This window comes from Rutilus rutilus, assembly GCF_951802725.1.
Source record: "Rutilus rutilus genome assembly, chromosome: 10".
NCBI classification, from domain to species: domain Eukaryota; kingdom Metazoa; phylum Chordata; class Actinopteri; order Cypriniformes; family Leuciscidae; genus Rutilus; species Rutilus rutilus.
In genome coordinates this window covers 16,569,346-16,591,076 of record NC_140215.1, presented here as the reverse complement: position 1 = coordinate 16,591,076, position 21,731 = coordinate 16,569,346, and the positions used below count along the sequence as shown (strand labels likewise).

Sequence of the window (21,731 nt, the reverse complement as noted above, 5' to 3'; positions counted from 1 at the left end):
ATTTATACATTAATGTAAGAAATGTAGACATTTTGATGTACAACCTTCCAATAAACCCTGTAGCTCAAACATTAGAGAATTGCACTAGCAATACAAAAGTCATGGGATTCCAAGGGGAGGCAAGAACTGATAAAACATGTTCCTTGAATCCCACCTAAGTCGCTTTGGATACAAGCGTCTGCCCAGTGCATAAATGTAAACCATACACACCATGTTTTAAGTAACTAAACACATCATCTGGCAACTTTGGCCATGACTGTAGAGTCTAGATTCCCTGTTCCCACACAAACCTTCCCCTTTTCAACCCATTCTCCCCGCTCACATATGTGTGTGCGTGTCTTTCGTGGGAGACTTCGGTGGTCCTCCTTTTATTCTTTCTTTTCCCTCGAGCCTTCCCGTCCCACCCTCCCCAGCTCTCCTGCTCCACTGTCCCCTCTTCTCCTCCTCCATCCTTGTGGAAGGGCTGAAGAATGCTGGCAGACCCTTTAATTGGTGTGCTGCAGTGCTGCCAGGTGTAGCCACTTGTCTCTGCCCCCTTGGTGAATATGCACTGGAGGTCTAGGCCCCTTCCCCTGTCTCATTCAACATCCCACAATACACCTTCTTCAGCGCCCCGCTTTCAAAGACCAGGCCGATTTTTAACTACTCTGGCCGATAAATGGCATTCACATATTATTTTTTGCAAACAGTCTCCCAAAAGGAATTACCCCACCCTCGATCCGTAGCCAACCCCCCACTCTCTAAGCATTCATTAGTTTTCATGTGGATTCCTGATGTGATGTCTTTTTTTTTCTTCTTTTTTTTTTTTTTTTGTACTTGGCTCCCATTGTATCTTGTTCTTAAGTGTTTGTCCAGTCGCTAAAAATCTCAGATAGACCTCTAACTGTTAACAGGATGATTACTGTAATTTTCAAGATCCAGTCTTGTAAAGGTGAGCGACATACTGGTAGAGTATGGCAAAATGTGTTATTTAACAACTGGTCGATTTTAGACTATTGCACCTACTGCGGTTACGCTCATATGAGGTTGCAGTGCTGCGCTGTCACAAAAGTATTTCATTTGCATGCGTTTTAAAGCCTTACCAGTTTAAACGTTCAAGCAATTTTAAACCATGCAACCACACTAAGATGCTAAAGAAACTCAATTCGGTACTTGCTTGCTTCTGATTTCTGTTTCTGTGAGCACACATCCGAAACGCACACAAAACGCTGCTCACACAGCGTGGCTTTACATCCTACATTTCTGTAGTGTTTCGATAGACCTACCTGAAAAACATAAAGCACTCTTTATTTCGTTTGTATCTTTGTACTGTTGCATTTCTTTGTCCTATTTGCTTGTAATTAGTTCCTTATTTTATTGCTAACAATTTTGCTGCGAAATTGGTGTTGAGAATTGTGAAATTTGATTGGAATCTAAACTTTTGGTATCGTAATAACCTTATTTCCAGCAAAAATAGCTATATTGTGATATATCTTGTTAAAGTGAAATAAAATGACTCCTACTGTGACAATCATATCGGCCACCCCTCAGTTATGGAATGCTTACAGTTTCCACTTTTGTAATGTCTTTCTCTTTTCTGCAGGTCATAGATGGAAAGCTCGCTCCCTTCCTCTCTAAGGTGATCAAGTTTGCCAGCTCTCATGTCTACAGCTGTAGTCTGTGCCGGGAGAAGGGCTTCATCTGTGAGCTTTGTCAAAACGGTCAGGTCATCTATCCCTTCCAGGAGAATTCCACCAGAAGGTGAGATATGTAACCGCTGTTTCACCTCTAAATGTCTCATGACGTTTCAGCTCTGTGAAATCAAAGATGCTACATGCAGTGGCCTAAAAAAATAAAAGTAGCTGAACTTTTCAACCATTGTTGCAATTACGTTTCACTAACTAGACTCAGTGGCACCACAGGTGTGGTCAGGGCTGGACTGGCCATCGGGCATACCGGGCACTTTCCCGGTGGGCCGACGTGCTTTTTGGGCCGATACATCTCATACTCATACATACTTTTTTTTTTTTTTACGGCCCATAAAATTAATTTGTACATCGACGGCCCATTCGTTTTGTTTTGCTTAATTGGCAGCGCTGGGTTTGTGCCGGTGTAATGCAGTGGTCAAAAAAAGTCCGCGTTTTTTTTTCTTTCTGACAGACCAGCCCATGAAACACGTAGATCAGCGGCCCATTGGTTCTTTTCTTGATTGACACTGGGCTGGCCCAATCACAACTTTAAACGAGTGAGCGAGCATGCAGCAGTGTCAGTGTGTATCTGTCAAAATAGTCTGCGAGATGGAGAAGAAACGCAAGGATTGTGCAGAGAAATAGCGTGAAAAAAATAAATAAAAATAGAAACAGGCCCTTAAAGCAGACACTGTAAAATGTGTCAAAATATATGTTTTCTGACCTTCATCAGCTCCTGTGGCAACTACTTTCAAAACACTTAAGCTATGTCATGATCGAGTGTAGGAACCCATAACCCAGTTACAGATTATTTCCACATTGCATAGGTGACGATTGCCTGTGAGAAACACTGGTATTGCTATGCCATTGCAGCTTATAGCTTGTTTTAGGATTCATCACTGTGTTATGCATAGTTCAACTGTATTAATAAATGTCGAATTTTTACTTATTTCATCTGTTAACTCATTACATGGCATTAGTGGTTTTAAGGAATAGGAGTTGGTATGCATATATTTAAGGGCGTGCAAAGATGGGTGGTGTTTATGATCATATAGTGGGCCAGTCTGGGCCAAAATGCCAGGTTATTTTTTTTGTCCCAGTCCAGCCCTGGGTGTGGTTTATTTAAGTGCCAGTTGTCTGTCAAATGGTCCGCAGCTCATTGCTGATGATTGTCCAGCCTCTGTGTCATGTTAGTCACACCCAGCGGGTGGTGGATTGAGGTGTGATGATGCAGTGATAGTACACCCTTTGTAAGAGGACAGTTAATCCTTCGAGCATCTCAGCTTTTTTTCAGCAGGCTGTGTGTTGGCCGCTTATGGCCTGCAGCTGATAAACCACTCTCTGGTCTTCATGCCACCAGTGTGACTAGAATCTTTCGGACTCTCCAGCGAAGTGGAGTGCAGTTCCCAGAACAGATGCTGCCATTTAAACATAGCTCCTCACACGGCAACACTGATAAAGCCTCAATGACTATCGGTTAGGGGTGTGTTATATTTTGAAATGAATTAGATAAGGTTAATGCAGTTACATTTATCTAAAATAGTTAAAATATTTTTCCCCATTTCATATTTAAACTTTCAATATTTCATTTTGTTCTGTCTGATTTTCTTTAGACTATTCTGACCAAGTCTACAGAAAATCAGACAGAACAGAATGAAATATCGAAAGTTTAAATATGAAATGGGGAAAAATATTTTATTATTTTTAGCAGACCTATAAAGTATGTATGGAGAGAGACCAAAAAATGAATGAAATTTGTGTGTATTTTTAAATATATATATAAAAATATATGCACAATATGTGAATACATTTTTGTTTCTTTTAATATTTAAAAATTTTAAAAGTGTGTAAAAGTTTTAATAAATTTTATATATATTTTTGATTTTTTTAAATACATATAAAATTACGAATATTACAAATATATATATTTGAAATTTTTTTTATATATATATTATATATTTTTCTAAGTACAAGACACTGTTTTATTTTCTCTCCTAAAAAAAGGAATGAATGCATGAGGAGATTCATTGCATTTAATTATAAATCGTTTTACAGCCTTACTATTGGTACACGTTGATTCACTGATAGACCCAGTCGATGGTTGATTGAGCATGTCTGTTAGTACAGCTGGATTCAGGTGTTGCACTAACTGCTTCACTGCGTGACCTGTTTAGTTTATCCAGAATTTCATGGGTGTGTTTGTATGCACTTCATGTTGTATCTGTAACAGTACATGCTCAATAGGCCACTACTGTGCAGTCATAAGAGCAGAAGGTGTTTCCACGCCCCACTGTAAATCCATAAATTCCACAAACCACCACCACACCTCTGATGAGCAAGTACACCACAGCCCTTATGGCTTTTGGATCCTTACTGTTGGAAAGAATTATTTATTTATAGAGGCCGATTTAAAATAGACATCCTGTCAGCTAGTATTATCTTGTTAGCATGCTTTAGGTTTTATTTATGTTGGGCATGCTTCAGATTGCAAGACTTTTGCATTTCTGGGGGTCTGTTTACTAATAGTTCTAAATAAAGAGGAAATCATATTAGATCAAGAGGAATGCCTTTCTAAAACTCTAATAAGAGCAAGGCCTTTTTATGCTTTTGTGCAAAGCAGACCGTTTTCAGGAATAGACCACCAGTAGTACTTCTGGTTAGTATTGCACAACCTCTTTGCCAACAGTGATCTTGGTTTAAGTCTTGGCTTGGCAGCCCAAAAACTTTAACCACTGGGCTACTACCGCCCATGATGGTGCACAGAGAGAAGTCGCTTCTCTTTAGAGGAATGAGGAGCCCTTGAGCTCCTAATTGTTCTAGTAAAGGAAGTAGTAGTTTTATATAGACTGTGACTAAACTTTTTAGCCTGCATAAAAGAAGATATTTAAAAGGACATGTACTATATGTTTACACACACACACACACACACACACACACACACACACACACACACACACACACACACACACACACACACACTCACACATATAATTTATATCTACGTATACATATATATACAGTGAGGAAAATAAGTATTTGAACACCCTGCTATTTTGCAAGTTCTCCCACTTGGAAATCATGGAGGGGTCTGAAATTGTCATCGTAGGTGCATGTCCACTGTGAGAGACATAATCTAAAAAAAAAAATCCAGAAATCACAATATATGATTTTTTAACTATTTATTTGTATGATACAGCTGCAAATAAGTATTTGAACACCTGTCTATCAGCTAGAATTCTGACCCTCAAAGACCTGTTAGTCTGCCTTTAAAATGTCCACCTCCACTCCATTTATTATCCTAAATTAGATGCACCTGTTTGAGGTCGTTAGCTGCATAAAGACACCTGTCCACCCCATACAATCAGTAAGAATCCAACTACTAACATGGCCAAGACCAAAGAGCTGTCCAAAGACACTAGAGACAAAATAGTACACCTCCACAAGGCTGGAAAGGGCTACGGGGAAATTGCCAAGCAGCTTGGTGAAAAAAGGTCCACTGTTGGAGCAATCATTAGAAAATGGAAGAAGCTAAACATGACTGTCAATCTCCCTCGGACTGGGGCTCCATGCAAGATCTCACCTCGTGGGGTCTCAATGATCCTAAGAAAGGTGAGAAATCAGCCCAGAACTACACAGGAGGAGCTGGTCAATGACCTGAAAAGAGCTGGGACCACCGTTTCCAAGGTTACTGTTGGTAATACACTAAGACGTCATGGTTTGAAATCATGCATGGCACGGAAGGTTCCCCTGCTTAAACCAGCACATGTCAAGGCCCGTCTTAAGTTTGCCAATGACTATTTGGATGATCCAGAGGAGTCATGGGAGAAAGTCATGTGGTCAGATGAGACCAAAATAGAACTTTTTGGTCATAATTCCACTAAACGTGTTTGGAGGAAGAAGAATGATGAGTACCATCCCAAGAACACCATCCCTACTGTGAAGCATGGGGGTGGTAGCATCATGCTTTGGGGGTGTTTTTCTGCACATGGGACAGGGCGACTGCACTGTATTAAGGAGAGGATGACCGGGGCCATGTATTGCGAGATTTTGGGGAACAACCTCCTTCCCTCAGTTAGAGCATTGAAGATGGGTCGAGGCTGGGTCTTCCAACATGACAATGACCCGAAGCACACAGCCAGGATAACCAAGGAGTGGCTCTGTAAGAAGCATATCAAGGTTCTGGCGTGGCCTAGCCAGTCTCCAGACCTAAACCCAAAAGAGAATCTTTGGAGCGAGCTCAAACTCCGTGTTTCTCAGCGACAGCCCAGAAACCTGACTGATCTAGAGAAGATCTGTGTGGAGGAATGGGCCAAAATCCCTCCTGCAGTGTGTGCAAACCTGGTGAAAAACTACAGGAAACGTTTGACCTCTGTAATTGCAAACAAAGGCTACTGTACCAAATATTAACATTGATTTTCTCAGGTGTTCAAATACTTATTTGCAGCTGTATCATACAAATAAATAGTTACAAAATCATACATTGTGATTTCTGGATTTTTTTTTTTTAGATTATGTCTCTCACAGTGGACATGCACCTACGATGACAATTTCAGACCCCTCCATGATTTCTAAGTGGGAGAACTTGCAAAATAGCAGGGTGTTCAAATACTTATTTTCCTCACTGTATATATATACACTCACCTAAAGGATTATTAGGAACACCATACTAATACTGTGTTTGACCCCCTTTCGCCTTCAGAACTGCCTTAATTCTACGTGGCATTGATTCAACAAGGTGCTGAAAGCATTCTTTAGAAATGTTGGCCCATATTGATAGGATAGCATCTTGCAGTTGATGGAGATTTGTGGGATGCACATCCAGGGCACGAAGCTCCCGTTCCACCACATCCCAAAGATGCTCTATTGGGTTGAGATCTGGTGACTGTGGGGGCCATTATAGTACAGTGAACTCATTGTCATGTTCAAGAAACCAATTTGAAATGATTCAAGCTTTGTGACATGGTGCATTATCCTGCTGGAAGTAGCCATCAGAGGATGGGTACATGGTGGTCATAAAGGGATGGACATGGTCAGAAACAATGCTCAGTTAGGCCGTGGCATTTAAACGATGCCCAATTGGCACTAAGGGGCCTAAAGTGTGCCAAGAAAACATCCCCCACACCATTACACCACCACCACCAGCCTGCACAGTGGTAACAAGGCATGATGGATCCATGTTCTCATTCTGTTTACGCCAAATTCTGACTCTACCATCTGAATGTCTCAACAGAAATCGAGACTCATCAGACCAGGCAACATTTTTCCAGTCTTCAACTGTCCAATTTTGGTGAGCTTGTGCAAATTGTAGCCTCTTTTTCCTATTTGTAGTGGAGATGAGTGGTACCCGGTGGGGTCTTCTGCTGTTGTAGCCCATCCGCCTCAAGGTTGTGTGTATTGTGGCTTCACAAATGCTTTGCTGCATACCTCGGTTGTAACGAATGGTTATTTCAGTCAAAGTTGCTCTTCTATCAGCTTGAATCAGTCGGGCCATTCTCCTCTGACCTCTAGCATCAACAAGGCATTTTCGCACACAGGACTGCCGCATACTGGATGTTTTTCCCTTTTCACACCATTCTTTGTAAACCCTAGAAATGGTTGTGCGTGAAAATCCCAGTAACTGAGCAGATTGTGAAATACTCAGACCAGCCCGTCTGGCACCAACAACCATGCCACGCTCAAAATTGCTTAAATCACCTTTCTTTCCCATTCTGACATTCAGTTTAGAGTTCAGGAGGTTGTCTTGACCAGGACCACACCCCTAAATACATTGAAGCAACTGCCATGTGATTGGTTGATTAGATAATTGCATTAATGAGAAATTGAACAGGTGTTCCTAATAATCCTTTAGGTGAGTGTAAGTGTGTGAGCATATTGACAAATACAGGCAAAGTACGCTCTCACACTAAAATAAATAAATAAATATATAAATATATATATATATATATATATATATATATATAAAAGACAGAACTGTTTTGAGTATCATTGAATGTTTGGATCAACCATCAGCGTTCTTCTGTTTTGACTGCAGATGCGATGGCTGCGGAGCTGTCTTCCACGCCGAGTGTCGGATGCGAGCCCAGCCGTGCCCGCGATGCGTACGCAGAGAACTGCACAAGAAGCCGGCGTCATTCTGGAGGAGGCACGGCCCTCACGACAGCCCTGACGACCAAGTGCTAGACTGCTTCGAGCTGGACACCTGAACACACTGCTCCAATGAAGTCCGAGTGCTGCTGTATCCAAGAAGCACAAGATACTGTGTTCCTTCGGTGGACGTGCTCCCTGAAAACCAAGAAACAGAGGAGTTTTTGTTTTTTTACATTCTCCCTCACCTGAGAGAGATGGGCACAGAGACAATAATTCAGCTCCCGAAGAGCAGAGGCTTCATAATGATACCAATTTACCCTTCCCTTTCATCTACCAAATGACAGCCAGGGCCAACCGACAAATACAGGCAAAGTACACTCACACACTTGCACATAAACACTCTCACTGACTGATGTAAAATAATGCACTTTTTTTGGCAGACTCACAATCCAAGAGTGATGATTCAAACCAATTTCGGGACACAAATAGAGCTTCTAATCCATTAATGGTTTGGTGAAAATGAGCGCTGCAAGATGGCTGTCTGGCCGCTCCATTCGGTTTCCCTCCCCGCTGTAGTTAACCTACGATGCCGAAGAACCTTGATCTAGAACATGAAAATGAACTTCCTTAGAACAAAAAATATCATTTTTTATGTTTTTAACATGATTTAATTATTGCATTTTCACATTTGCAATTTGTTCAATGTTTTTTTTTATAAGTTCTTTGCACTTTCAGTCACAGTATGTTTGCACACCTGTTTTTTATTTTAAATCTGTTATGCTTTGTGGACTGAAGGTTTGAGTTATGTAATATGAGCTAGGACTTCTGTCTTGTCCCGTCCAGCTGAAGTTTAAAACGTTTGACTGTTTATCAACACTCAATGGCACTGCCTATAAGCAGCCGAACCACGTTGTTCTTGCTAACCGCCTGGTCTATGATTACAAACTACCCTTGGCCACCAAGCCCCAAAATTACAGTCTAGAGTTCCAGGGCTTTGTTTAGCATTCATACGTCTATTTAACAAGAAACGTAAAGCAAACCCGAAATTCTTCAACCAGACCTGTTCTTCTGTATGTGGACGATACAAAAAATGACCCCTTTTGTCAGACGACCCCTGCTGTAAATGTAGCGAGCTTGACTGACATTTTAGAATGTTCCCTTGAATTCTGAAAATCATTTAATTTTTTTATTTCTTCAGTTTTCTTTTCTTCTGTAAGCATACAGTAGGAGAAAAGAGCAGTGTCTCTCTTCCTGGACACCTCACCAGCAAACAAAGCGTTAGATATAAATCACATTCAGCTTTACTGATAGAAACGCATTGGAACTACCTACTAATTCAAAAATAGGCCACAAGTTACTGGTTGTACTGGATGTGAAATATTCAAACTGATGCCGTACACTTGATGTTTGAAACTACGACAAACCATCTTAAGTTTATTACTGGCCAACAATTGACATTAATTGAACTCTTTCAGATGGGTCTAGGTCAACTTACATATCATTTGCTACCATGTTACATTTTGTTTGTGAGAAAATGTGTTTAAGTTTTTGAGCTTGTGAGCTTGTTTTGCACCAAGAAGTTTACTTCTAAATGAGATTCAGTCTTAGTTTACGTGTGGTTTGCGTGCGATAGAATGATGTAAAATCATGGATGGATGATCGTGTTAGAACATTTGGTTGTATTTATTGAATCTGTGTTTGTTTGCCTGCCTTAAATTGAAAGCCGACGCATTGGCCTGTTGATGTTCTTCAATTAGCAAGCTATAATCAAATAATAGTTTCAGTATTTAATCTAATCAGAATATCAGGCTATAGAATATATCGTAATATAATCACTTAATCATTTTGGTATTTGAAGGCGAAGACCTTTACTTATCTTACTAAAAAAAAAAAAAAGGAATCTTCCCAAAATCTGGCAGTCTCTTGTTTTCCCATCAGAGATCTTGTCATTACACCATTTTAAACTTGAACTGAGCGAAATGCACCATGTTTTACATGTTACTGTAAGTTATTATGTTATAATTATGTTACATTGCATTATTCGTACTGTTCTTTAAAATCAGGGATTCTTAACACAATGAATAATGGGACAAACAAAAAGGGAACTCAGTGGATGTACTTGGTGAATATCTTTTGTTCCTTCAGTACACCAAAATGGTCTTTTATTTTCATGTTTGTTGAAGGTGTAATGGAATTTTTTTTTTCTGCTGTCATCTTGTTCTCAGTTGTATATTTACATGTCAGTTTTGTTTCAGACATATTTATTGTATTTATATACTTAACTGCAATTTCTGTATCAGTTTTCGGATTTTCCCTGTGCTTTCTTGTACTCTGTAAACTCTCCGTTACAGACAACCTCTTGCTACTACAAATATTTGTGTTTCAGAACTGGTGTGGGTTCCTTCCAGTTTTCCTCTTCTTTTCTTTGCCTTTTTTTTATTTATTTTTACCACTGTTGCCAATAAAGAAAATTACTTAACAACACATTGTGCTCTTTTTATGCTCCAGCACTAATGGCGTCATCTAAATTGACTTTTTAGGATTTTGCAAAGTATTTTTGATTCTGCACGGATTATTTTCCTGGTCAGAATCCAAGGCAGCAGTGGAACAAATGCATCATGGCCGTGGCTGTGGTTGTGGTGTTCCCTTTTGGGTCCTGGTGCACCGAAGTGGGTCCAAGCAGTGAATCACGAGCTAATCCCAAATTAAAAGCCACATGCTTGTATCTGGTTCTGTTTGGAGTTGTACCAACAACCACTGGACCTGTTAGAGACCACAGCATGAGGCTTCTAATTTTTTGCATAGTGGTACTGACGTATAAACATTCGAAATTCAGTCTTGTGATGTGATATGATTCTATTGAGAACAGTTACCATGGAGGTATTTTCTTCATCTAGGCATTTTAAATATTTGTCCAACCTATCCAGGGCTCAACAATGAGGATGGTCCGCTGGCCCAGGGCCAGTGTGAGTGAGTTTCGGGCCAGTTGACTGAAAAGTGCTCTGCTGACACTTTCATGAAGCTTACAGATCCAATGTTTATTCCTTTACAAACTTAAGAATTTGATTTTCTGTAATGTATACTACATTTCTGTGGCAAATTCTATTGATTTGTTGCTAAGTTGATGTTATTTAGCTGACTAACATAAACGGGGTTTTGTTGAATTTACAAAAAGTACTTTTGGTAGTCTTGAAAGCATCAGTATGTGTTGAAAACTACAAACTAATCAGTGATGGTTTGTATTTGTAAAGTGTTACTGAATATAAAGAAAATTAAGTTTTATCTAGCTAACATGGAAATGGATAATTTTGTGGTTAAAAAATCTGAAAGTTAAAAAAACTCCCCATTGTTTAGCTCTGCTGTCTTTATTATTTTTCTTCTGAATTATTTTACATTGTATTTACATTTCAAATTAATTATTTTATAATAACTGTTTTAATAACTGTTTTATTCCATCGTAAAAAAGCAATTATATACATGTACATATACAGTATATGATCACACCTTCATTCATTCAACTGCTATTAAACCATTCAAGTGCGATAAGATGCAAAAAAGAACTTAAGTCTGTACTGGTGCGTGTCTGCGTGTCTGTGACAGACACACACAGGACTCATGCATACAGAAAAACACTTCAGGCAGCACTCCCTTTAGCGCTTGAATGGACAAAAAACACAAAAGTATGCCAAAATGCCCGCTTTGTTGAGTATCTTAAGTCTTAAATTAGTTAAATAAAGTCTTAAATGACCATAAAGAGTCGTGAGGACATTGGATGTGTGTCAGATCCACGTCATGTGCTTCTAATCTTAAAGTGACAGAAGCCTAATAAACCTGTTGCTGTGATATCTGTCAGTAGTAATGTAAATCACTTACTGCTCTTGACGGAATAACTTTTGTAGCTTTAATAAGGATTAATCTATATTTCATTTATAATATGCAGTGAAGACTGTCTATTAAATTGTATAAATTCCTTACCTGTTAGATCAAATATTTAAAATATGCTATCTTTATGCTGTTTTATATTGTTTGTACATTCATTTGGAGATTACCTGTGAAATTATTACAATATGAAAATATATTTAAACTTTAATGGGTGCGATTATTAAAAGATTATTCAACGTTGCATTTTCAGTTGAATTTGGGGAAACATTTGCAAACATCTGAAAGTCTGTAAATTTTGCCAATAAATCTGATTTGCAATGGGGCTTGAATAATTTCGATTACAACTATGTGTGTATGTATGTGTATATATATATTATATACACACACACACACACACACACACACACACACACACACACACACACACATACATACATATTTGAATATGAAAACATCTAAACTGTATTTGGACACTTCCATGTAGTCACATTAGTGAACACCTGTATTTTTTGTCCTGTTCCATATATTCACTTTCATCACCTTACATGTGCAGGAAAAAAAAAGAACCAGGCTTGTTTAATATAGTTTCGCAAACCTTTCCTGATTCTTGTCTGAGTGATGTCTCGGTTAAGCTAATGGCCGGCCACCCCAGACGCTTCCTCCTCTCCTTGTTTTACTTTTTCAACACTTCCCTCATGTTTTTTCCTCCTCCCCTGCTTTTTTCTTCTCTTGAAAGAGAACAGTAATTTGTCCTGGCTTTAGAGAGCTCTAAAGCCTTTCTCTGACAGAGAATAATCCACGAGAATCCAACCACTGCCGATGGGCCGGAACATGCCAAGTCTTTCCTCCTTTGTGTGTGTTTTTGTGAGAATGTGCTTGTTCCCCAACTCTTAAAGCCGGTTTTCGAGCCTCGGCTTAAAACCGAGGCGTCCTGCTGATCCCAGACTCCATTACGGTCTTAATGTGTGACAGCTCAATGCTGAAGATGCCTTTAAGATGGGTGTTTTCACACATATCTGGACTTGTTGCGTCCTTTTGCTTTTGGAACGGTGAAGATTTTTTCGTGTCTAGAGGATGTTTTTAGGGATATGCTGTGATTATTATTTTTTTACACACGGAACAATAGATGAATTATGCTGAAGAGAAAGAGAAACAAACACTTTAGATACAATGTTTATTAAGTATCAAAGCAGAATTTTTGTCAAATCTCTTTTTTAAATCAAAATAAAAATCATAACGCATTAAATCATTCAAAAGAAAATAGCTTTTGTGGAATTTCCAATCCGTCTGGACAAGCTGAACAGCCTGTTCTTGTTTCACCCTCCTCACAGTTTGAGTCTCCTGCAGTATTTCCCTTCACAGCTAACATGAACTTGCTGAAGGGGTGGGAGCGTATATTTGGTAGTTGCACTATGCTTATGAGAATAGCTGTTATTTTAGCAGGGCCGTGTGAATGTGTGTGTGAGCTGTGTGTGCACGGTCTGACTCATTTGCCTGTGATTTGTATTGAGGAGTGGGCAAATTGAACCTGAGTGTTGGTCGTGCTTAATTGTCGTCGCCAATTAGTGCATTGTTGAAAGCCACAATGGCTCCACTGTAGCGAGGGGAACGCTCTCCTTTGTGCTTCTCCAGTGGCCCACAGGCCAGTCAAGACTCATTTAGGACTCTGACAACAAGGGGCCAGAAATGCCATCAGAAAAAGACAACAAAAGGGCGGTTTAAGGAGAAAAAGACGACGGCAGAATGGAGGCAGGAGGGGTGGAGACAATAGTGACATGGGATGGAGCGCCAAGGTCCGGTTCTCGTGTAAAAGGGGTTAGGGAATGTCTGCTTCAACCCTCTGGTTTCCTAACGTCCACCTGTCGCTTAAACACACGGGACCACTGAGCAATAACACTCCTCGACATCAGCTGCGTTCTGCTTTTTCAAGCTCATTTGTTTGGGATCTTCTTATGCAAAGTGATGTTACACAAATATGCTGCCCTTAAATATTGATGTTTAGCAGGCAAGCTATAATTTATACTTGAATATGATATCATTTTATGAGATATAAATGCACAAAACAGCGCATAGTGAGGACACACAGGGGCCCAAAACTGTGTTTGTTTATAAAGTAAGAAAGGAAAAAGAAACATAATGATTTGTGGAAATCAAAAACAAGATATTTAATGAATACCTGGATTGATAAAATGCATTTCTTTTAAAGATTCAGCAAAGAAACACTCAGCCATGATTGAAATAACATAGAAAATGAATACGGGTCATTTTAGACCCATGTTTTGCATTAGAAGGGCAATGACACAAAAACTGTTTTTAATCGAAAAGTAAGAAAGGAAAATTTGAAATAAGGATTTGTAATGATAAATTGAGGAATACCTGGAATACTGAATGATGAAATTAATTTCTTGCAAAGATATAGAAAATAAAAACTCAGTCGGGTCACTTTAGACCCATGTTGTGCATCAAAGGGTTAAAGCCACAAATGAAAATGTATGTCTTTGCATTGAATAAAATATCAAACCAAAGAAATAATTTTTTTAGGTTTTATCCAAATATATAAAAATACACTAGTTCAAAGATTTATTTCATGTTTTTGAAGAAGTCTCATGCTCACCAAGGCTGCATTTATTTGTTAAAAATACAATAAAACAGTATCACAAAAATAACAGTTTTCTATTTGAATATGTATTAAAATGTAATTCATACCTGTGATGGCAAAGCATTCTGATATGTTGCTCAATAAACAGAAATTAATATTTGCTGTCACTTTTGATCAATTTCATGCATCCTTGCTGAATAAAGGTATTAATTAAGACGTATTAATAAATAAAATTACAGTGTGTGTACATAACTATAATTAAATACCTTTGTAAAGATATCTTTTTATTTTGACTGCTGCAGTTTTACACAAGTAGTCCTGTTGTTATATTGACCAATTTTGAACATTGCGCTACCAATATATCCAACAAAAGCTATTTCAATTACAAATCCTATCAGTGTACTTCTCCTAAATACAACAACAGCATCCCATATCATATAATCTTCTCGTGACAGAGACAGAAAAGCAAATAAGGATGAGATTAGGATCAGTTTGGTAAGACTGCTCCATCTTGTCATTGTATGAATTGTCCATCCACACACATAAAGAGTCGGGTATCAGATAAAAGCATGTGCCCAAATACATGTTCAGGCATGTAAAGAAAGGGAAGAGGGAGTGGATAAGAGAAAAAAGAGGAAAACCCAACCACCATGGGATGTTTTCATGCCCAGGAGACATCATGAAACACAACAGACGGCTAGTGAGCACCACACCTCATCACGCTTCAACATCAACTCTACAGCTCAACTAAAGTAAATCCAAGATCGACTTATCTAGAGCATGACCTCCCCATATCAGTATTCAACAGACTAGCTAAGTCCTTTCCATACAAGTAGGCTTTGTATACTAGCAATTTCCCTTGCAAGGCCTAACTACTGTGTTATGGACACAGTATACTGAAAGGAAGTCGGTTGGCGTTTGTGGTTGACTCCTTAAGGTGGGGTTTTGTAGTTAATGTGTGACAAAGTTCGTAGGTAACCTATGAAACAGGTGCACAAATGGCTGGCAAGATTGATTCGGTTGCCATAGCATTTAAGACACAATCAAACATCCCGAGCGTTACAAGGAAAACAATGTAATGGCCATGTCTGTCTCAGTGATTGATTCCCTAAGCAAGTCTGTGGCATGTAGAGTTCTGTTTACTCTCGTCCTCTCAGACTTTCTGTGAGCTGATGTCATCTAAGTGTTAATCGAGCATTAGAAATACCTGACGGAGCAGGCGGATTGGTCACTTGCACTTTTAAACACACACGTATACTGGCACACACCCTGTGAGAACTTTGGACTTATAGAAAGCTGTGAGATTACAGAATACTGAATCAACAATGAGAGAGAGAGAGGGAGAGAGATAGAGAGAGAGAGAGAGAGAGAGAGAGAGAGAGAGAGAGAGAGAGAGAGAGAGAGAGAGAGAGAGAGAGAGAGAGAGAGAGAGAGAGAGAGAGAGAGAGAGAGAGAGAGAGAGAGAGAGAGAGAGAGAGAGAGAGAGACCCTTTTGTGAAGAATTCCAAAACATGCTTCCTGTCTGAGTAAGTGCAGTTTGTATATCGCCAGTCCAGACGTGTAGGAAATGGGCAATAGTTGGTCACAATTCTCTCTTAAAATAGCACAATAATTGGACTGTACTTTATCAGTATTACTATATACAGTTTTTGCAATGATATTTAACCTGTTCCCAAAGTGATTTCTAGAGGATGTATGATGTCATTTTTTCCTTCACACAGGTCTAATTCCTCCCAATTACTATGACCTATGGTCTACTGTTTGACAACTAGAAAGTGTCCAATGTCTTAATTTTGAATTATAGACTATATCTTATATTATATCTAATATTTTGCTTGGAAAGTGTGTTTGTGCAGCTTTTCAAATACATGCCACTTGGTTTACTATTTTGTTATTTAATGCAATTCTATTCATGTGGCTGACTGTGTTACTTAAGTATTATTTATACACTATAATAATATGTATTAGAATTTTGAAATAACTGTTTTTTTTATGTGATTTTGTCAATTCTATTAGTTTTTCAAATATTTTTTTAATTAGTTTTAGTTTTAGTAATTTAAGTACTTAAATTCGAATTTATTCAAATTCTGTCAAGGCAACATTTCAGATACGTTTTTTAAACGTTTTTCCAACTAATGTTTATATTTTACTTCATTTAAATTACTGCACACAATTTGAATAATTTTCATTTTAGTTAAAGTTTGCAAATACAACACCAAGTGTGGCAAAATTGTCCAAATCATTCACAGGATCATGCAACCATAAGTCATAAAGATTTACAGATGTATGTTCAGTGCTTCAGAACACTGGACAAAAATACTTTTTTTTTTGGTTGACAATTCATAACATCACAAATGAACTCTGACCTAGAGATGCCATCATAGTGCACACTAGCTGTTCACAAGCAGAGTATCAGTGTGGCAAGGTGCTCCTCTCTGTTGCTTTCTTTGTCTTGTTGAGGCGTGAGTGATTAAGCTTGCGTTAGGAGTCATTATCTGAGTGTTTGCACAGCTCCATCTGTCCTGAATGGGCCCAGAGGGTAAACACAAACGTAATACAGGATACACTTGCACAAGAGACTCAAGGCCTTTTCATAGTCAAACACACACACACACTGGCCAGTGCCATTCACTTCCCCCTAAATTTCCACTGCACTGACTAATTTAAACATCCTCATTATGGTTAGAGGAGTAATGTGTGACGTCTTCCTGGTATTTTTTGACTAACATGAATTTTCATTGTGTTGATCTGTTTCTGTATTTTCTATTTAACTGAGGGTGGATACCATGTCATAGTTCAATACTTATTAATTGACAGACAGACAGACAGATAGATAGACAGATAGATAGATAGATAGATAGATAGATAGATAGATAGATAGATAGATAGATAGATAGATAGATAGACAGACAGACAGACAGATAGATAGATAGATAGATAGATAGATAGATAGATAGATAGATAGATAGATAGATAGATAGATAGACAGACAGACAGACAGACAGACAGATAGATAGATAGATAGATAGATAGATAGATAGATAGATAGATAGATAGATGGGACAGTTCTTTTCACACAGATGATTGTCTGTCAGTGGCCCCTGGTAAAAAGGGGTTGGGGCCTGAAAGTTGTGGGCGTGTCATCGCGGGTGGAGTATTTTCACTCCACTGAACCTCTACGGAGTGAGTAATTACTGGCTCCGCAGCCAACAGAGGGAACACACGCTCTGCCACACAGAAAAACACGATCTCAACAAATTAGTAAAAGAGTTCAGTGTGGAATTTATACATGTTAAAGTGCGTGAAAGGACTCCAGTGGACTGCTGGGAAACACACTGAAGGAAATGGCAGGAAGCACCTGAAACCTGTTGCCCAGAGCACTAACGCGAAAGGTGATTTTTTTTAATTTATTATTATTATTAATATTATTCACCTTTATTATACTCTTAAAAAAGGATTTCATTTTTGGACGTCAGATTTATTTTCCCTGTATTCTTCTCGCTTTTTCGGCGTCTTTTTTGTTGTGAATCCGCCGGATTGCATTCATCGGATGCATTCACCTGCCATGTGGAATTTAAAGCAGATAAGAAAGGAAACCGACGCTTAAAATGTTACTTTGTTACAAAGTATCTGCGGGAAATGAACTTTCGACCTTAACACGGTTTACTCGGTGAATGATTGACCATTCAGTCCACGGTTGCGCGTGCTCTTCCACGGTACGTTCTGACGCTCAATTATATGTTTATGATTTTCTGTAAAATGATTAAACTATTGTTTGATTTAACTATATTTGTTCTTTTACTCTTTCAGCCCGTGTTTAGAATGGTCTGTTTGAAATGCACTCACACAGTTGGAAGAAAGAGTGCTCGGGATCTGGAATGAAACTTCACTGTGATTTACAACCTTGTGGACTGTGGACATGCTGCTGGAGCAATTAAGGTTTCCTTTTGGGATTTCTTCTTTACGAAACGCAGCCATAAATTAAAAAAGGAAGGAAGGGTGGTGGGGGGGAAACCTGAGCTGAGAAAATACTCAAGAATTGAAATTCAAAGTTTTCCAGTATGAGAGAACCTGCAGATATGGATCATTTCACCATGGAGACCTCTGGGATGCACCTGGTCGGATTTTGGCTTCACGTTCTGCTGCTGTTGCAACTGTCTCGGCTCGGCAATGCTGCCTCTAAGGATATAGTGTGCGAGCCCATCACCGTACCGATGTGCAAAGGGATTGGATACAATCACACCTACATGCCCAACCAGTTCAATCATGACACCCAGGAAGAAGTCGGCTTGGAAGTGCACCAGTTTTGGCCGCTCGTCCGGATCCATTGCTCCCCGGACTTGCTTTTCTTCCTGTGCAGTATGTACACCCCCATCTGTCTTCAGGACTACAAAAAACCCCTGCCGCCTTGCAGGTCTGTGTGCGAGAGAGCTAAACGGGGTTGCTCCCCTCTCATGAGCCAGTATGGGTTTGAGTGGCCAGAGCGGATGAGCTGCGAGCAGCTGCCCATGCTGGGTGACACCGATCGGCTTTGTATGGACAGGAACAGCAGTGAGACTACGACTCTATCACCTCCTTTCCTCAAACCCACTCCCAAGGGAACACCACGACATAGAGCCACTGCAAAATCCGCTCCGCCGCAAAAGTGTGACCGTGATTGCCGTTGTCGGGACCCCCTGGTGCCCATCAAAAAAGAAGTACATCCTCTCCATAACCGTGTGTATACTGGCTCTTTACCCAACTGTGCTTTGCCCTGCCACCAACCTTTCTTTTCCCCTGATGAGCGTACCTTCACAACCTTCTGGATCGGACTGTGGTCGGTGCTGTGCTTTGTCTCGACGTTCACCACCGTGGCCACTTTCCTCATCGACATGGAGCGTTTCAAATATCCAGAGCGGCCGATTATCTTCCTTGCTGCTTGTTATCTGTTCGTGTCGCTGGGGTACATTGTGCGACTGCTCGCGGGCCATGAGCGAGTAGCTTGCGAGGGCTCCGGCGACCAACAGCACATCCTCTACGACACCACGGGTCCGGCCCTTTGCACGCTGGTTTTCCTGCTCATATACTTCTTTGGAATGGCCAGCTCCATCTGGTGGGTGGTGCTTTCCTTCACCTGGTTCCTGGCGGCAGGGATGAAATGGGGGAACGAGGCCATCGCGGGATACTCCCAGTACTTCCACCTTGCTGCTTGGCTCGTTCCTAGCGTCAAGTCCATCGCTGTCTTAGCTTTGAGTTCGGTGGACGGGGACCCTGTGGCTGGGATCTGTTACGTCGGCAACCAGAGCTTGGAGAGCCTACGTGGCTTCGTATTGGCGCCTCTGGTCGTCTACCTCTTCACCGGCTCCCTCTTCCTGTTGGCTGGCTTTGTTTCCCTCTTCCGAATCCGTAGTGTCATTAAACAGGGCGGCACCAAGACAGACAAGCTAGAGAAGTTAATGATCCGGATTGGGCTCTTCACCGTCCTGTACACGGTGCCTGCAACTATTGTGGTAGCATGCTTGGTGTACGAGCAACATTACAGGCCAGGTTGGGAACGAGCGCTGGCCTGTTCTTGCCCGTCAGAGCGCCAGCGGCTCGGCATGGGCCCTGATTATGCCGTCTTCATGTTGAAGTACTTCATGTGTCTTGTAGTAGGCATTACCTCAGGTGTTTGGATCTGGTCAGGGAAGACTCTGGAGTCTTGGAGGCGCTTTGTGGCACGGTACATGCCCTGTAGGACCCGGAAGCCACCTGTATCAGGGTCGTCCATGTACAGCGAGGCCAGTGCCGCTCTCACAGCCCGAGCTGGAACGGCACCCACTGGGACCTATCACAAATCAGCACCCTCATCACATGTCTGAACATTGGCCAGAAAAACCTGTTCCTTTATAAACCCTATAACAGTGACACCGGTCATGACTCTAAATGAGCAGGTGTCTATTCGACCTTCCACCAACATCACCAGATTTGATGGACGGCATGAATACATTATGAAGGATTTTTACAGACTATTGGTTTTGTTGTAGTCAAGCTCTTTTCATTTACTGGTCTAATTTGAAAAGCAATGAACTTGTTGATACTTTGTGAGGAAAAGATCATTTGTCAACTTTTAATTGTCACAAGCATCTTAGCTATTGTCTGTGGCTTTTAGATCATGAATGATGGGAAAAAAAAGATTGAGAAGGTTAGTACTTGATATGAGTCAAGACAAATGGATGAGTTTCTGGAAATATTTTATTTATTTGTGTATTCTTGTAAATATGCTATTCAAGAACATTGTGATATCTCAGCTAGCAGCCGCTCTGTTGTGTTTGTGACTTTATCAGCATTTTACAGGATGTGGGTATCTTCTGTTCCATCATTTTAAATACCATCTCTAGTTTTCTAAACAGGTAGGACGTGAATAGATGCTTGTATGCAACAACACTGTTCCAGCTTATACTGTGCAAGTGGAGGAAAAATGCAAGTATAGTGAAGCAGCAGTTCACTTTAAGTTGTTGCAGGCGGTTCTGCACCAGTTCATGTTCACTGTATATTCAAGATGATCAACCTATCTTTCCACTGATAATAGATTGTTGGTTAGCATCAATTGGAGAGTGTTAAATGATAGGATGTGAATGTACCATCTATAGACTTGTGTGGAAAGTCTGTAGCTCTGTAATGTGAGCTTGACTTCCCTCTTGTGGTCAAAGGTTCAGGTGTTAACCAGCAGCCACACTACGTTCCCTGAATAGAACTTCATAAAAGGCCAAATATTTACTGGTTTGGAACATCATCGTTTCTTTTTGGTCTGTTTAAATCAATGATTTATTTACATCAGTTTCCTTGACAAGCCTCATGATCCTTTGGTCATTTTGTTTGTCATTTGAGCTTATTTGTGTTTTGAACCAGAAAACCAGTGTCGGGTATGCACTTTTTAGCAGGCAGAATCTGTAAACCTGTGTTGGTTTTGTAGATCTGTGTGAAATCTTTCAGTGGAGCATTAATGTGTAAATGGCTTCTGTTGTCCAAGCTGTTGTAGAAATACTTTTCCTGTGTAGTCTTCAAAATGCCTCACAATTTCACTGCATGTCTGGTTGAGTGTACATACTCGTTCGGCTCTATTCATATGTAAATCTTGTAGAAGACGTCCTTTTAAGAGTCCAGACTGCAACTTTGTACATATGTTTAGTAAAAGATATGAAATTCAGTGCTACAATTTTAAAGAGATTCTTAGATATTTATGAAAAGTGTCTTTTACATGTTTCTTTTGTTTCTCTTATTGGTAGAGAATAAAAGCGAGGAGCAATTTGTGAACCTACAAGTCAAATGTTTGGTCAATCATTTATTGTGCTTTTTATTTTTACTGCTGTTTAAAACAAAAAAAATTCACCCTGTTGATCTAAAACAAATCCTACTGGGCATGTTAACCTTGATGCTTTGTTACACGAGTGCTATAAATTTCAGTCCCTTTTTACAGGCACTAAAAACACACATATATGAAGAGTTCAGATGCAAAAGCCTCTAAGTGCCATCTG

At 39.9% G+C, this 21,731-nt stretch overlaps 2 protein-coding genes across 3 annotated transcripts in view; both read left to right on the top strand.

Moving 5' to 3' along the window:
• The window catches only part of plekhm3 (pleckstrin homology domain containing, family M, member 3), a 42,220-nt gene extending 31,982 nt beyond the window's left edge, over window positions 1–10,238 (top strand). Inside the window, exons 7-8 of the mRNA XM_084420499.1 lie at window positions 1,583–1,740; window positions 7,699–10,238. Of these exons, the coding sequence (XP_084276625.1) occupies window positions 1,583–1,740; window positions 7,699–7,870 (330 nt within the window). The 3' untranslated portion in view covers window positions 7,871–10,238. The remainder of the gene's footprint in view (window positions 1–1,582; window positions 1,741–7,698) is intronic.
• Window positions 10,239–17,413: 7,175 nt separating this feature from the next.
• fzd5 (frizzled class receptor 5) lies at window positions 17,414–21,520 on the top strand. Of its 2 annotated transcripts, XM_084422422.1 has the most exons (3): window positions 17,414–17,627; window positions 17,819–17,951; window positions 18,046–21,520. In XM_084422422.1, exon 3 carries the CDS (start codon window positions 18,297–18,299, stop codon window positions 20,073–20,075), a length of 1,779 nt encoding a protein of 592 aa, XP_084278548.1. In that variant the 5' UTR covers window positions 17,414–17,627; window positions 17,819–17,951; window positions 18,046–18,296; the 3' UTR covers window positions 20,076–21,520. The 2 variants fall into 2 exon arrangements, with proteins under 2 accessions (XP_084278548.1, XP_084278549.1); XM_084422423.1 differs by lacking the exon at window positions 17,819–17,951 and having other exon boundaries at window positions 17,416–17,627; window positions 18,046–21,510.
• Window positions 21,521–21,731: the final 211 nt, after the last annotated feature.

Bases quoted from the DNA above. Each gene is read 5' to 3' on its own strand.
- fzd5 (XM_084422422.1), top strand. From the start codon at position 18,297: ATGAGAGAACCTGCAGATATGGATCATTTCACCATGGAGACCTCTGGG.